Below are 16412 nucleotides of genomic sequence, written 5' to 3' on the forward strand. Positions count from 1 at the left end.
CGCACAGGCTTCAAAGGGCCTCCCTCTCGCTCTCAATACTCTGTCACAGCGAGAATGGTGGGAGGGAGAACATTCAAAGTCTATTTCTGTCTGGAGAGGCCAGGGCTCCATTTTCCCAGATAGACTAGGACTACATGATGAATAGGACAGCGGATGACCTGTCACAGAGTCGGCCCGCAGGCACGGCGCAGGACTTCGTGGACTGGAAAGCCATCTGTACATCATAGGGGCATGACACTCCGTTTAGGTGGCAATTAAGCTCCAACCCAGAGGGAATCTGTCTGGCTCCTTCCAAAGGCAGGACAGCAAAAGGGCACCAGGAAGAAAGTCATGCCTGCAGGACAGGTCTGTCTAGATCCGCCAGGTCATCTTTTACTGTCCTCTTAGTGCAGACACACCCTGTGCTGTATAATACCCATCCTCCTGCTCATACTAAAAGTCTGCAGTCCGAGTCAGGCAGCAGTAAGGGTTCTGAGAAGCTCTGACACACCGTGTTAATCAATCGTCAAAAGCGACACTGCAATTAGTCTGTGCTACATTTAATCTGATTTATGGCGCAGAGATAATGTTTGAGCTGGCATATGTTTTCCYGCATAAGAAATGTTATTCTGCTCATCTTCATTCATTAGGAATGGGGAGACGCGTCGTCCCAGCTACGCGGCACAGCGCTCAGAAGACCCGCGCTATTGAAAATCCATATTTAAAAACAAATGCTAAATTGTAAGAGGAAATTAAAATTAGACTAGCAAACACAGACTGGCAAGAACAGCGAATGAACAAACAATATTAACTGTACTCATTTTTGGACATTCTGGGGTGCCTTTTCTCAGTAAACCCCCTCTCCCTGAACACACACACACACAAACAGAGCATTGAGAGGGAACAGCGAGGACAGTGTAGAGAGAGACAGCTGGAACATCAGGGATGGTGGGGCGGGGGGGGGGTAGGACAGTCCTCAGGGGAAGAGAGTTAAAATAAGCACTTCTTCCAGCCTTTTTGTGCTATGATATCTGGGTTCAACAACTCAGTCAGAATGATAGATTATTTTTGTCTGCTCCTATAACAGAGAACTGGGAAATTGGAGAACGAGATACGAGGGGGGAGAGGCGTCTTATCTTTGATAGTACAATATTATGTACATCGTTTGGCAAAATGAGGGCACATTTATCGTGACAAGACGGTACATTAAATTGAGCAGAGGGGGAAAGGAAAGGGAGACAGCCAAACTAAACCGCTCTGCTGTGTGTAGACGCCTAGACGCAGGGTGTGCAGAGGAATGGCTTGAAGAGATGAGAGAGAGAGAGAGAGAGCAGGGCGGGATAAGGAAATGGTGGCTGGCGAGGCAGAGCAGCACAAAGGGAGAAAGATTGGATGTGGTGAGAGGAGGAGAGAGAGAGAGGGGGGTGGTGGGAAGCGACGAGAGACCATAATATATGGTGGCTCGGTCTGAGGGTCACCGTTACAGATAAGCACTAAAATAAACATGACCATGCCTGACCCTCTCTGCCGCCGAGTCAGCGAGAGATGGAGGGATTTCAGGGGGAGCATATGAAAGAGAGAACAGATAAAAGAGAGACAGAGAGAGCTAGTGAGGGTGCCGGGGATTAATCTTAGAGGACTGGCTTTAATGTGCGAGGGAGAGAGAGACAGAATGGGAGTTGGAGAAAGACCGAGGGCAGAAAGCCAATTTAGCTTTCACAAGTAATCACACTGGTAAGCCTTTTACAGGAAAAGAGGACGAAATTATTTTCTATGACATGGTCATTTCAGACAGTATTTCTCAGCACTGAGCAGACAACACTCAGGGAACTGTGTGGCGCTTGCTGAATATCAACAATAAACCAATCAATATATACCTAGTCCTGCTATAGAGGCACATTATGCCTGCCGGGAGGGTAGATTCCTGGGAAAATATTCAATGAAACATTTACTCATCACCTTTGTGCAGGGCCAAGGAATCTGTTGCGTGCCTGAAAAGGCACAAGTTAACGCCGTCCCCCATTACTTTTCGCTTGGCACTGCTTATCTGATCACACTTTGAACAGAGGAGTGGGAGACGTGAACGAGAAAAGATTGAGCACAAGAGAGATCTTGAGATAGAGAGAGACAAAAGAGGAAGGGAGGGATGACGAGCATAAATGCGAGAGTGGAGAAAGACAGCGGCGAGGAGAGAGAGGCTGAGAGAGAGGCTGAGAGAGAGGCTGAGAGAGAGGCTGAGTGAGAGATTATGTTAAAACAACCCCGCGGCCCACGGTAATTGTGCTGTCTCGCTCCACTGCCCAAATAAGGCAATGGAATGCGTGAGCGAAGTGGTAAGGATAACCTGTATTGGATTCAAAACCTTTGCTACGGTGCTTTCCAGACAAACAATATATTCACTGTGCACAGAAACTAGTGCACACACACACAAAAGACTAACAAACAGAAAATGGCAATTCCAATGAACTTGTGAACCTCGCTGCGAAGCTTATCTGGAAATTCTTCAAATTCTGCCAGAAAGGCAGATGACCTCCAGCGGTGACCTCACCAGAGGGGGTGCAATGAGCATCACCCCATGTGACACACACCGACTGAGCGATAGCGACTGATGGAGGTGGGAGGCCTGCCATGTCTTCCCTTAGGCAGTGTCCAGCCTGCATCATCCATGAGTCACAGACAGACATAAACCTGAACGGAGGAATTCACCCAACAAACAAGCTGGCGGGGGGGAGAGGGGGGGGGGCACGGATACGGAGGCATAATGCACTGTCTGGAAGGAGGCGTGCCAAAGACGGCGCCACTGCCATGCCTTACATAGCATGCAGTCACCTTGGCTTGCTGTGGTCGGTGTTAACCCACCGCCAGTGCAGAATTCTGGGTATGTGTTGCATAACAGAGGGTGAAAACAACCAACCTGTTGAGGGTCGCTGCCATCGACTCCGACTCTCTGTCAGAGAAATGGTACACACTAAACGCCTTAACCGTTTTCCCCCTACAGTGCTGTGTGCTGTCATGAGCCTCAGAGCAGTGTCTTCCTCCAGACGCTCCAGTGGATACACTCCCGAGGAGGCGGCGTCCAGCTCCCTCTGACACTCTCCGGATGCCTCATTCCGGGAAAACTAGAAACATTTTGACACTAAACAGGGAGCAGCAGTGTCACAGCGCAATAAACSCAGACACTAGAAAAAAGTTCCAGGAATAGCGAGAGGTTGACAATTCCCACAAACTTGTCAAGTTCAATGCGGTGTGTTACAGGCGGAGACTCAATTCCAAATCCATGTAAGGTGAACTCATAAAAAATAAAAAATAAAAAAAATAAATGCGGGACAAGAGGATGATTTTTTTTCAGGACAGTGTAGCCTACATTCTTTAAAAAAAAATGCCATCTGTACACTGAACAAAAATATAAAAACGCAATATGTAAAGTGTTGGTCCCATGTTTCATGAGCTGAACTAAAAAGATCCCAGAAATGTTCCATCAGCACAAAAAGCTTATTTCTCAAAAATGTTCACACATTTGTTTACATTCCTGTTAGTGAGAATTTCTCCTTTGCCAAGGTAAGTCATTCACCAGACAAGTGTGGCATATCAAGAAGCTGATTAAGCAAGATGATCATTACACAGGTGCACTTTGTGCTGGGGGCAATAAAGGGACACTAAAAATGTGCAGTTTTGTCACACAACACAATGCCACAGATGTCTGAAGTCGAGTGTGCAATTGGCATGTTGACTGCAGGAAAGTCCACCAGAGCTGCTGCCAGAGAATCTAATGTTCAATTCTCTACCATAACGTTGTTTTAGAGAATTTGGCAGTACGTTCAACTGGCCTAACAATCACAGACCACGTCAGCCCAGGACCTCCACATCCAGACAGCTGATGAAACTGAAGAGTACCTCTGTCTGTAATAAACGCCCTTTTGTGATGAAATTCTGATTGGCTGAGCCTGGCTCCCAAGTGGATGGGCCTATGCCCTCCCAAACCCACCCATATTTTGTTTCAGTATATTTAGATCTTCTTGCAATTTAATTACTGTTTCATGAGTAAATTAGAGCAGATGGTGTTAAACTATATAGCCTTCCTGCATTTTGTTTAAAATGAAAGCACATTCTGCCTAGTAGCCTACAGTAGCATGCTGTTGAGTTTTGACCTAATTCGATTTGTTGTTGTTGTTGGACTATTCAGCTAACAATCACCTCATTTCTTCTGAGATTTTCAGTTGTTTTTGGTGTAACAGTAACATTATACTCTGCTATTATATGTGTCTCTGTAGAATACTAATGAATCATTGTGATCTTCCAAGACATTAATTCATCTCTGATCTTACACACTCCGGTGCGCTCTGGCAGTACTACTACACCTCCGCAGTGCGCTGCACTAAACTAGCTAACAGCGCCCCAGCCGCACCTAGTCTATCCGTTTTCCTCGTCCAAAATTTGGTGATGCAGAAAACGAGAGACCACGCGGCGTGGCTGTTTTATGAACATCCGGGAATATGTGGACAAGGAAACATTGGTTGGCGTCAGTGAATGTAAAACGGTTAGCAAGGGAGACTTCTAAAAACGGGGTCGGGTGAAGTAGCAGCGTTTATGTTGAATGAACAACTAACGAGTATTGAGACTGGAGAGCCTCACAAGTTTGACAAAAAGTACCTTATAGCTTTCAGTCTAATATGGCCAGTGGCGGTTGGTGCCGTTTAAGATTAGGGAGGAGGATTTTTTGGAATGAGCATGTCCTTATTTCTATTACAGTATATTGGATGACTGTCATTCATATTACATTCGCCCAGTTCAATGTAACATAAGATAGGTTTAGGCTACTACATGATACTAAAATATTCCCTATACCCATCATCAGGTTGCTACAACCTAGCCTATGAATGAAAGTGTACAATGTAGGTGCAGAGATTGAGAGAAATTTTTTAGTAATCAAGGTGACAGACAGGGACACATTCAATACCACCTTGCATCTAGCTGATCTAAGGTGTAATCATTGGTCCAAATGAGTTTCTATTGGACAAATTCAGTTATTTTTATCCCAGTTTTGTTTCCGTTTAAGAAACTTTTTCAACAGAATTAGCAGAATGAATACACCCCTATCACCCGCACACGCAGTTCACTTTCATAGCAGCCACATACAAACAGCATGATCACTTTGCTCGTTGTATAATTCCTTCTCGATTCTGTCCTCCTCTCACCTTTTTCCTTTGATTGTGGACTTCAGTGCACAACACAACAGCTGTCTGTGACCAGGCGAGAAAACCTTTCCAAGCCAAACCTTCATACCATAACCACTACGCACAGTCTACATCGTTTTCACTATTAGCTAACTTCCTAGTCAGCATAGCTACTGGAACTAACATGTCAGTAAACCTGCTACAATCATGCAGTACAGTGTACAGCAAGCAGTTACACCGGCAGGCCCCGGTGGCAATACATTTATAAAACCAAAAGCTTACCAAAACATGGAAGAGTTCCAGTGTTGGATAGCCTTAGCCAGCTAGCTAACATAGCACCCCTCTCTGTTAGAGCCAGGTGTTTAAACTAGCTAGCTGCATTCACTAGCTAATTAAGTGAATCAAATACCACAAAATATAGCTAGCTCTGATACYTTGGAGGACATCCTCTGGAAGTCATCTTAATTACTGTGTAAGTGTATGGAAGGGGGTGAAAACCATGAGCCTCCTAGGTTTTATATTGAAGTCAATGTACCCAGAGGAGGACGGAAACTGGCTGTCCTCCAGCTACACCATATGCTACCCCAGGGAGTACTGTCGAGGCTACAGACGACTTTCATTGCAAAACAGTGTGTTTTAAACAATTACTTGGTGACGTGAATATATTTAGTATAGTTATATCTAAGAAGGATAACTTCTGAAAATGTTTTACCATTTTTATGAAGTTCACTGAGGAGGATGGTCCTCCCCTGAATACGGCTATTTACTTACTTTTGTAGCTCTTTGTCAGACGCACGCTTTGTGTAAGTAGTGAGGCCTAACTGTCCTCTCAAAGTTTAGCCTGAAAGGATTTGAGAAATGTGATAGGTATTTCGTCAACCAATGACATTGGCCTACGTCTCCTCTTGCGCTGCGCACAACATCAGATCTCAACAACGATTGGAGAAATGTTAATCACCGGTACAACATCCTTATGATACAATATGTACAGTGCGTTCAGAAAGTATTCAGACCCCATGACTTTTTCCACATTTTGTTACGTTACATCCTTATTCTAAAATGGATTTAATTGTTTTTTCCCCCCCTCATCAATCTACACAGAACACGCCATAATGACAAAAGCAAAAACAACTTTTTAGACATTTAAGCAAATGTATTAAAAACAAAGAACTGAAAAATCACATTTACATGTATTCAGACCCTTGACTCAGTACTTTTTTGAAGCACCTTTGGCAGCGATTCCAGCCTCGAGTCTTCTTGGGTATGATACTACAAGCTTGGTACACCCGTATTTGAGGAGTTTCTCCCATTCTTCTCTGCAGATCCTCTCAAGCTCTGTCAGGTTGGATGAGGAGCATCACTTTCTCATAAGTGCAACGTGACTGCAAGAGACAGGTTGGAATGTCTGACTGAAATATGGGACAACTCTACTTTTTTTTCTAAATTTTGCGGTGTTTGAATTTGTTGATAAAATGCGGGAGATGATTGTTTGGTCGCGGGACACGGAACAATGGGCTGAAATGCYGGACTGTCCCACACAATCCGGGACGTGGTCACGCTTACTGGGAGGCTGTTTTGAGTTATTCCAGCCGTTCTGTATTCTAGTTGGATCAGATCATGCCCCTGTGTCTCATCAACGGTGTTCAGTGCCGTGTGCTGGATGATTCCGACAACCTCCTGTCAATGTGTAAGAATGTGCGATGCTGCGAACAGTAAGTCTCCTTAGCATGTGCTCACATCCCTTCTGCACTCCCGCTCACCAGTCAAACATTCTTAACTGTTTAAACATTTGTGTAGGCCTGGATTTTATACGCCAGGATCATCGGATTGGGCCTGCTGGAAATGGCATGCAAAAAAATGTAACGGAGCATACTTGAAAGAGAATGCATCTTATTAGCAACCTCTGCAGCAATCACTCACCCAGTGTGACAATTGGGTGCCTATAAATCACTCCCCTTGAAAGTAAAAGACCAATAGAAACATCTCAAGGTATTGGGGTCTCATCATCACATTTGCAAAAGCCTCTGCACTGAAAATAGACTCTGGGGTTAGACTGTCAGGCCTAGACATGCCTGTCCGTTTCATTTGCCAAACCCACTGGAAAATGGAAGCTAAATGTTTATCTTTTTGTTTGCTACCCAAGACAACAGTCATGAAAATGCATCCTGGCCTCAATGTTTTCTGTTTTTCCATGCATATCATTTCATTCCATTTTTGCTTTGATGCCTAGGGGTAAGGGAGCTGCACAAATTAAAATCAGAAGATGAAGTGGTAATAAGATCTCTTTAAGGGAAGCAACTAGATCCATTTTTGTTTAGTCTTCCGGTTCAAATTTTGCCTATAGACTCCACAAAAAGTGAACGGATACAAAAGTGATGGAAAACGTGACGGTGCTTAGCTCCTGTTTGAGCCAGACCAGAGACGGGTTACGACATCTACCATAAAGACAATTAACCACGTGTTTGCCATGCCTTTTAACAGCCAGACAGAACGGTCGCCAGGTCTGCAGAGACTACATGTCGTGATGAAGTGCTTGAAGGAGAGCACACTGAAGTGGCGAGGGCAAGCATTGTGCTGCAGCTGTCAGGCACAATTTTCAATCAACCCTAGAATTACTGAGGGATATAAAAGTAATTAATAAAGCTTGCGCTGGACCGGCGGGYGAAAAAACTATTATATTCTGTGTCTGTTTTACATTGAGAGGTGCTGTGAATACATTTTCACCCCGACACTGGTGGAGAGAGATGTTAGTGTGCAGTATGCAAATGGGAATGACATGCTAAACGCAGGGGAGTCGCAGGGAGCCAAGTCAGACATTCTGATTTAGACAGAGGGCACATGGAAGGGCGAGAGTTCTCCTAGCCCACTCAGAAATCCATCTCTTTAGCCTCCGTTTCATCTCAAACTGCAGGTGGGTGGAGGGGTTTGAAAGACTAGGAAAAAAAGAAAAAATAATGGGYAAAAAACTGTAGGTTATCTGCCGCCATCTCGGTTGCATCAGCAGGAGGGGTTGACCTAAACAACTTGTTGCAAACGATTTAGAAGTTACTTGGTGGAGGAGAGGGCGTTTATTTCTGGTGAACCCATCTCATTACTCCACCATTGCGCTATTCATTTATGTTTCTAGTTGCATGGATTACTCCTCTGCATGTCTTTATACATTTGTGAAGGTGCCGTTCTATTCCATTTGCCTGTAAGATTATCTGGGTTATTCCACAGTAATCCTTGAGACGGTTGCCTGGCCATAAAAATAAAATGTATCATTTTCTTTTGGAATTGTTGTTATAACAGAGAGTAGGTCATTTTATTTTACCATGCCTGAAAACCTCTACATAGAAGACTGAGGAAATTAGGAAATTATAGTTGATACCTCCCCTTCAGCGAGAGGCATGGTTTGGGTGAGTTGAGGACATGCAGGAACTTTTACCTAAACATTTTCTGTTTGAGTCCCCCCCCCCCCCCCCCGAATCTCTGACACACCACACGTCTATAAACAATGGGGCCCAGAACTCCGGTTGGAGAGGGAGGGGAAGGGGGGATATCGGACCAATGACTAAAGCTGCTCCAACAAAGGGCCAGGACAGGAGCTGGAGCAAAGTCTGAAAATAGGCTAGAAAGAGAGAATGGGCATACTGTGAAAGGGCAGGGATTTTTTTACTCTGGGTGGAGGTATTGGATGGGGGAGTGGGGGGATAGAAGTTTGTTATGTTCAGTTTATTCAGGGTGCTTCGAATGTTGATTGAGCTCTGAAATCATAAACATTCAGAAATGTATCCAAGCAAGGAGACAGTCTTTTTGCTTAAATTCTACTGCAGGCTTTACAATACCTGTTTGCAATGAGGATTTGTATGGACATAAAAATTGCAAGATGGATTCCTAGAAAAGTGGAATTTTCTTTACGCTTACTAAAACATTACAGTACACAAAACWGATTTTTTTCCCCCCCACACCCCAGGCCCGAATTCAAGATGTATCAAACAGTATACTAGCAAAGCCACCAGACAAGATGGCCATCTCAATGCCCCAAATTAATGCTGCCACTCAGGAGTATCCATGACAACCAGCTCAAAATCTGAACTATAAACCCAGGCAAACCTCTACCCAGAAACTCTTAATATGACTAAAAGCATCAGGCTACAGTAAATGTACAGTAAACACAATTTACATAGGCCTATGGAACACTGTGCAACATGTGCAATCAACCATCAAAATCAATAAATTCCTCAAATCTAGTAGCTCTAAACCCTAACAGGCTCAAGACATCTATACTCTCTCTGGTCAAACACCAGTCCAACCTTAGGAGAAACCTTATTTTTCATATCCATGCTCAGGTTTTGGCAGTGATGAGGCTTGCAGTCAATGCACTCTTCAATTGTGCTGAATGCAGGTAAGTTCTTGGAGACATGACAACTGAATTGTTTATAAGGTTAAAATAACTAGTTCATATGCTATGTAGGCTACATTAGCCATCTTCATTTTACAGTTTTGAGGCTACAATAGATTGACATTTGGTTGGTAAAAACAGTAGGATAAATACACATGTAGGTAGAGTCCATTCTCGTTTTTTCCCTTGTCACAACGGACCAGTCAGTCAAACCACACAAAACGCTCATAACCAAGTGTCTTTGCTGACAATGTCTTGTAGCCTACAGCAACACCCTGTTGCTTTGTCTGACTTCATTTCAGTTCTTGTAAAATATCAGCTAGATCACTATTGGCTAAATGAAACTTGATCTGCGGATACCAACAAACAAAACAAAACAAAATCAACCGAGTCGGTGTCGAAACAGACCACGACTGGATTAAGGTGATTCGGAACAATCACACCTGCGCTGCAGTCTGCGCGCTCTGAGTAATAAATACCCCGGGAGGCCACACCTTGCATGCATAACATGGCGTACCGAAACTCGGGAGGAACCAGACGGTATTGTGTATAAGTCAACTTCCATAACAAGTCTTGCGAAATCCAATACCGCCACCTCTGAAATCATGTATGACCGTGTTGATGAGCCACACAATGTGCATGCGTTTCATATGGGACTGTGAATGGATCTATGGCACAGTTCGGTTGCCGATACCGAACATTTGAATGAACGTGACCCATTGAAACACATTAAGAAAACGTAAAGGTAATAAAAGGACTGGAGATTACAGAAAATAGGGTCAATGTTCATGGTTCTTACCTTGAATAATCAGAAGTATCCCTGCTGTCACCAACAAACTGTTTTTCATTGGTGATACAGGGCAATGTTTAGCGTCTCTCGCCATTCTTCTAAAAAGACGAGGTGGATATAAAATCCCCAACACCACACCAGAACAGACTTAATATTCCTTGACTGATTGCTTCTCAATAAAAATATATAATAGGACTAGACCGCAAAACAGACCGGAGTCGGTAAGCTATAGGTTTGATCTTCAGTCCGACGTCTTATTTTCTCGATTTCAAATTAGAGTCGACTTGACAGTCACACAAAACATTCAAAACCCCTCCCCGTGTGGGGCGTACAGGTATGTCTCCGGTGTTCGCTAAATGGCACCAGAAAAAAGTAACACTCATGTTCGGTGTGTCGGTTATTTCCACTAAGCATTCGCACGCATTCTGAGTGGGGGATTGGTTGTGATGTCACAATATGCCGCCTAAAACCAGAGCCATATATTAAGGGTGCGTTCGTAAATTCAATCTGGAGTGCCAGAGTACACTCAGAGTGCCCTCTGGTCGTAAATTCAGAGCGTTGTCAGATTGTCCGTTCGTAAATTCATCAGTTATTCTGCGCTCTGACACACTCAAACGAGATTACTCTGAAATCGGAGTAGATAGCCAGAGTGAATTTACGAACGCACCCTAAAATAGTTAGGCCAACTTTTAGAATTGTGAATATTGTTCTAATTCTAGACATTCAATTGCATAGCATTGTTTAAATATTCTCCATGTAATGTTAATGGTAAACCAACATGGCTGCAATAGAACGTTGAAGTATCATGTTTATGCATCGTAATGCTCATTCTATACATTCCGTTTTATAGTCTTTTTTTGTATATTCCCATGTAATATTAATGGGGAGCTAAAATGGCTATCATAGAATGTTGAAGTGTCATGTAAATGCACATAATGCAGAAACCGCATTGGCCTGATGCCGCGTTCAAAATAACTGGAKATTCGGAAATCTCAGACTTCCCTAATTCAAAGCGTTCAAGACAACTAGGAACTCTGAAAAAAACGAGCTCAGATTTGGTATTCGGAGTATTCCGAGTAACTGGGGCTTTTTTTCTAGCGCTCCGACCTGAAGATCACTGACGTCATTATTTGACCTCGTTTTTTCCCGAGTTCCAAGTTGTCTTGAAAGCACGATGAACGTGTCTCTAATGGTGCTTTAATGACAACTGGGAACTCAGAAAAGAACGAGGTCAAATCATGTAGGCCTATCTTGTTATTCAATTTATTTCAACATTCTGTCATAAAGAGCACATGTTCAACTTAATTTAAAAAACACGTTTTCCCATCTCATGAGGTTACATTTAAAAAATGACTGTAGAAAGTGCATATTTATGTGCCAAATAAAGTAACAGGGTTGAAGATTTCATCTTAAATCACCCATAAATCTTGTGATAAGGGAAACAAATGGAAGATTGTTGTGTGCAACAGGGATGGGCAATTGAATGCAAGCTTTAAAAAAATGTCTAGCCTGTCTAAGGGTAACATAGTTGATGGATAACAGTTGTTATGCTGGACTCAATGGATTTTCCAACACAAAACACCAGAAAATTGTTTAAAAAAAGAGTAGAACCAGCTCACCTTCTTTTACACTATAATTTGACTGTTAGATGTCAAATGTTTCTTTTGAAAAAAATATTTAAAAACGAATAGTTTCACCATATTAAAAAGAGAGTTCAGTTAATATAACAGGGTTGACCTTAAAATGAATCACTAATCACATGAAATAAATAATCATCTTCAGAAATGACTGTTCAAAGCAACAACATAACTAGGGATCTACAATGACGGTGGACATTTGGGAGAAAAGTTGGGGGTAAAGGGATTCAAATCTTGCAGGGTGCATGGAAGGGCATGTCAAAAGCCTTTATTCATATACAAAAAAAGTATTTATTGAATTCTCCATGTGGTATATATTAAAGGGCACTTKATTGAATATAACAGGCTTTTAACATTTCTACTTAAAATATCAAAGGCACTCATWAATTTTTTTTTTTTATCACAATAGAGAACATTCTTGCATATTCCGCTGACCTATATGGATGGTGGATCCATTTTCTGTCTATTCGTCTATAGATTTTTCTCTGTAGGATATGGCATGAATGTTATCATAGTGCTAGACTACACAGAGGATAATTGGGCTATTTGGAGTGGGTGGGACCCATGATGAATATATCTATACTGAGACCACAGGGTGTTAGGCAGCATAGATATCAAAATGCTTCAGTTAAAATGATCAGGTTGTGAAAAGCTGTGAAGTTTAGGGATTTTCCTACCACCAACACTCATTCCTATGAAACATGACATTCAGGAACTTCCCCAACTATTTCACAAGTATTCAGACCCTTTACTCAGTACTTTTTAAGCACCTTTGGCAGCCGTTACAGCCTCGAGTCTTCTTCGGTATGACGCTACAAGCTTGGCACACCTGTATTTGGGGAGTTTCTCCCATTCTTCTCTGCAGATCCTCTCAAGCTCTGTCAGGTTGAATGGAAAGTGTACCGGCACAGCTATTTTCAGGTCTCTCTAGAGAGAGTTAGATCGGGTTCTGTCCGAGCAGTGGCTGGGCAACTCAAGGACATTCTGAGACTTCTCCCAAAGCCACTCCTGCGATGTTTTGGCTGTGTGCTTAGGGTCGTTGTCCTGTTGGAAGGTGAACCTTTGTCCCAGTCTGAGGTCCTGAGTACTCTGGAGCAGGTTTTCATCAAGGAACTCTCTGTACTTTGCTCCATTCATCTTTCCCTCGATCCTGAATAGTCTCCCAGTCCTTGCTGCTGAAAAACATCCCCACAGCATGATGCTGCCACCACCATGCTTCACCGAATTGATTGTGCCAGGTTTCCTCCAGACGTGGCGCTTGGCACTCTACCATAAAGGCCTGATTGGTGGAGTGCTGCAGAGATGGTTGTCTTTCTGGAAGGTTCTCCCATCTCCACAGAGGAACTATGGACCTCTGTCAGAGAGACCAACGGGTTCTTGGTCACCTCCCTGACCAAGGCCCTTCTCCCCCGATTGCTCAGTTTGGCCAGGCGGCCAGCTCTAGGAAGAGTCTTGATGGTTCCAAAATTCTTCCATTTAAGAATGATGGAGGCCACTGTGTTCTTGAGGATCTTCAATGCTGCAGAAATGTTTTGGTACCCTTCCCCAGATCTGTGCCTTGACACAATCCTGTCTCTGGGCTCCACGGACAATTCCTTCAACCTCATGTCTTGGGTTTTTGCTCTGACATGCATTGTCAATTGTGGGACCTTATATAGACAGGTGTGTGCCTTTCCAAATCATGTCCAATCAATATAATTTACCACAGGTGGACTCCAATCATGTTGTAGAAACATCTCAATGATGATCAATGGAAACAGGATGCACCTGAGCTCAATTTTGAGTCTCATAGCAAAGGGTCTGAAAACTTATGTCAATAAGATATTTCTATGAAACCTGTTTTCGCTTGGTCATTATGGGGTATTCTGTGTAGATTGATGAGAATTTTTGTGGAAATAGTCAAGGGGTCTGAATACTTTCCAAATGCACTGTACATTCATTTAAATCCTCTGTTGTTCAAATGTGGTATTGATTATAGGTTGGTGTTGTTCGTCCTTACGTAATTTCCAAGATGTCACCTATTTAAATATTTTGCATAAACACACCTTCAGTAACCTTCTTATGTATAAATGTCGCTCAGAGGAGAATGTTGCCTCAGAATATGGCCCTGTGATTGGTGGTATGGCCATAAGCTGTGAGATGCTTCTCTATCAGCAGTTCATTATSACAGTGGTCACCAGCTGACTCTTTGTCTTGGCAATACTCTCAATCAAACACTCAATACTGGTGGAGCATCGAAAACCTTCTGTCCTCTAAACTAGTGACCACCCCCGTGTGAGTGTACACAGCATACAAATCACCAACTACAGTGTGCCATCTGTTGTCAGTTTGATGCAATTGCGGCCACATATATCACCTCGTGTTCAGGTCATCCTGMCCTTTGCTCCTCATTCTCCTTCCAGGAGGGAATATAAATCAACTCCCACCCCCTGACAGCTTGGACCCCTATTGTGTTATTTACCCAAGATGCTTTGGTCTACCGCTGGAGCCAGGCAAGCTAACAAAGTGCTCTCTCCCTTATTGTTTTCTTTATACAGGAGCCCATGAATTGTATATGTGGCCCTCTGTTTTCACTCCCATTCCAAGAAGCCACAAGGCCCATATGGTTTCCATGTGATTTGTGTGGATATAGATTCGTATGTTTTTCTTTGAGGGAAGGGGACCCGTAGGTTGCCAGATAATCTTTCAATCTGCAAACACATGGAGCGGTGGGTAAGAGGTGGCTGTCCATCACGATAAGGAGCCTGCTGACATGGCTGTGATTGGGGGTCGCAAACAGCAAACGGCAGGGGGCCAGAGCTGTGCCTGGGCAAAATGGAGGCAATGTTCACCATCACTCAACCGAGGGTAGATTGGGTTGGCCATATCATCTGCAACATCTAGCCAGTACAGATGTAGGTCAAAAGGGTCTTAATGCTTAACTTCAGCCCTGGGGTTTATTGGGGGTTTATTAGGGTTTGTGCTGGGGTTATCTCCATGGAGACCAAGGGGGCCATAAACAACAAAGTTAATACCTCCAACTACCACTGGAAATGAGTTCTGCTTGTGAACTTTAAACACTGAAATATTGCACTGTTCAATGGGTAATCTTTTTCAACTAATAAAATAATGTGTTTATCTGTCCCAAAGCTCTGCCAATTGTCTGACTGGCACTACTGATGGCTCGACCCAACATTCTGCAAGGAGGCTTCAATGAAAGACTAGTCCTTCCACTGTGACATACAGAGCAACAGAAATTTAAAAAACAAAAAGTTCATTTGGTAAAACCATGGAATCAAAAAAGATGACTACAGTAAATSCATCTAACGTTTACTAGCCTCTTCCATCTCCCCCTCTCTGTCAGACCTTTTCCGTGCCATTTGAGAAATTGCCCCTGTGGCCAAAGATCGGCTCAGAGGAATGAGAATGATTTAACAAGCTGTCGCTTAATGTGATCGTGTATCAGCCGAAGCAACACATTTAAGCYCTGTACATCTTAGCCGGTGGCAGCCTCCTTCATTTTTTGAAGCGTTGATCTCCCATCTTCCTCCTCTCTCCTCCTCCCTCCATCTTTTCCCTCCCCCTCGATGACTTCCTTCTTCCCCCTGTCTTTTCCTTCCGTCATTACTGCACCTGTACATAGCCCATCTATAATGTAGCCCAAACAACTACCTCTTTCCCTACTGTATTTATTTATTTTGCTCCTTTGCACCCCATTATTTCTATCTCTACTTTGCACATTCTTCCACTGCAAATCAACCATTCCAGTGTTTTACTTGCTATATTGTATTTACTTCGCCACCATGGACTTTTTTTGCCTTTACCTCCCTTATCTCACCTCACTTGCTCACATTGTATATAGACTTATTTTTCTACTGTATTATTGACAGTATGTTTGTTTTACACCATGTGTAACTCTGTGTTGTTGTATGTGTCGAACTGCTTTGCTTTATCTTGGCCAGGTCGCAATTGTAAATGAGAACGTGTTCTCAACTTGCCTACCTGGTTAAATAAAGGTGAACAAATAAATAAATAATAAAATAATTAGAGTTTACCCCTCTCCCTTTCCCCTCCCCTATTAGCTGAGCTGTAGCTAAGTGTCGGTTTGGTAAACGCACTCCAAGGGAGCAGCAGATAATACTGTTCGCTTTAATTAAAGACATTAAAGGGCTAGAGAGACATGGAGCCCCAGGGAGGAAGTGTTCTCACACCTCCTGAAATATTCTTAATTTCTTCCCCTCCCGCTCTCATTCTATCTTCCATTCTCTCCATCTCTCTCCCACTCGTTTCTCTTCCTCTATCTGCTTCTCTCTCGGTGTCTCCGCCACCTTCTCCTTGGTGTTCTCCGACTCGTGAATATCTTCATTAGTTTAGTACCGTGGACTTTGTTTACAGTTAATGAGTGTTTTCCCTGCTAATTTATTTCCAGTACGCTTGTTGCTGGATTTAAGAAACTGTGTGGGTTTGAG

General features: G+C 43.2%; 1 protein-coding gene across 2 annotated transcripts in view; it reads right to left on the reverse strand.

Moving 5' to 3' along the window:
* The window catches only part of pvrl2l (PVR cell adhesion molecule related 2 like), an 83262-nt gene extending 72485 nt beyond the window's left edge, over positions 1 to 10777 (reverse strand). The window contains exon 1 of one of the 2 annotated variants that reach the window (XM_023976667.2): positions 10337 to 10767. In XM_023976667.2, coding sequence (XP_023832435.1) covers positions 10337 to 10421 — 85 coding nt within the window. In that variant the 5' untranslated portion in view covers positions 10422 to 10767. Of the gene's footprint in view, positions 1 to 10336 lie in introns of both variants that reach the window. The other variant, XM_023976666.2, reaches the window with a different exon arrangement.
* Positions 10778 to 16412: the final 5635 nt, after the last annotated feature.

The sequence above is a fragment of the Salvelinus sp. IW2-2015 genome, linkage group LG31 (assembly GCF_002910315.2).
Source record: "Salvelinus sp. IW2-2015 linkage group LG31, ASM291031v2, whole genome shotgun sequence".
Classification (NCBI taxonomy): Eukaryota; Metazoa; Chordata; class Actinopteri; order Salmoniformes; family Salmonidae; genus Salvelinus; species Salvelinus sp. IW2-2015.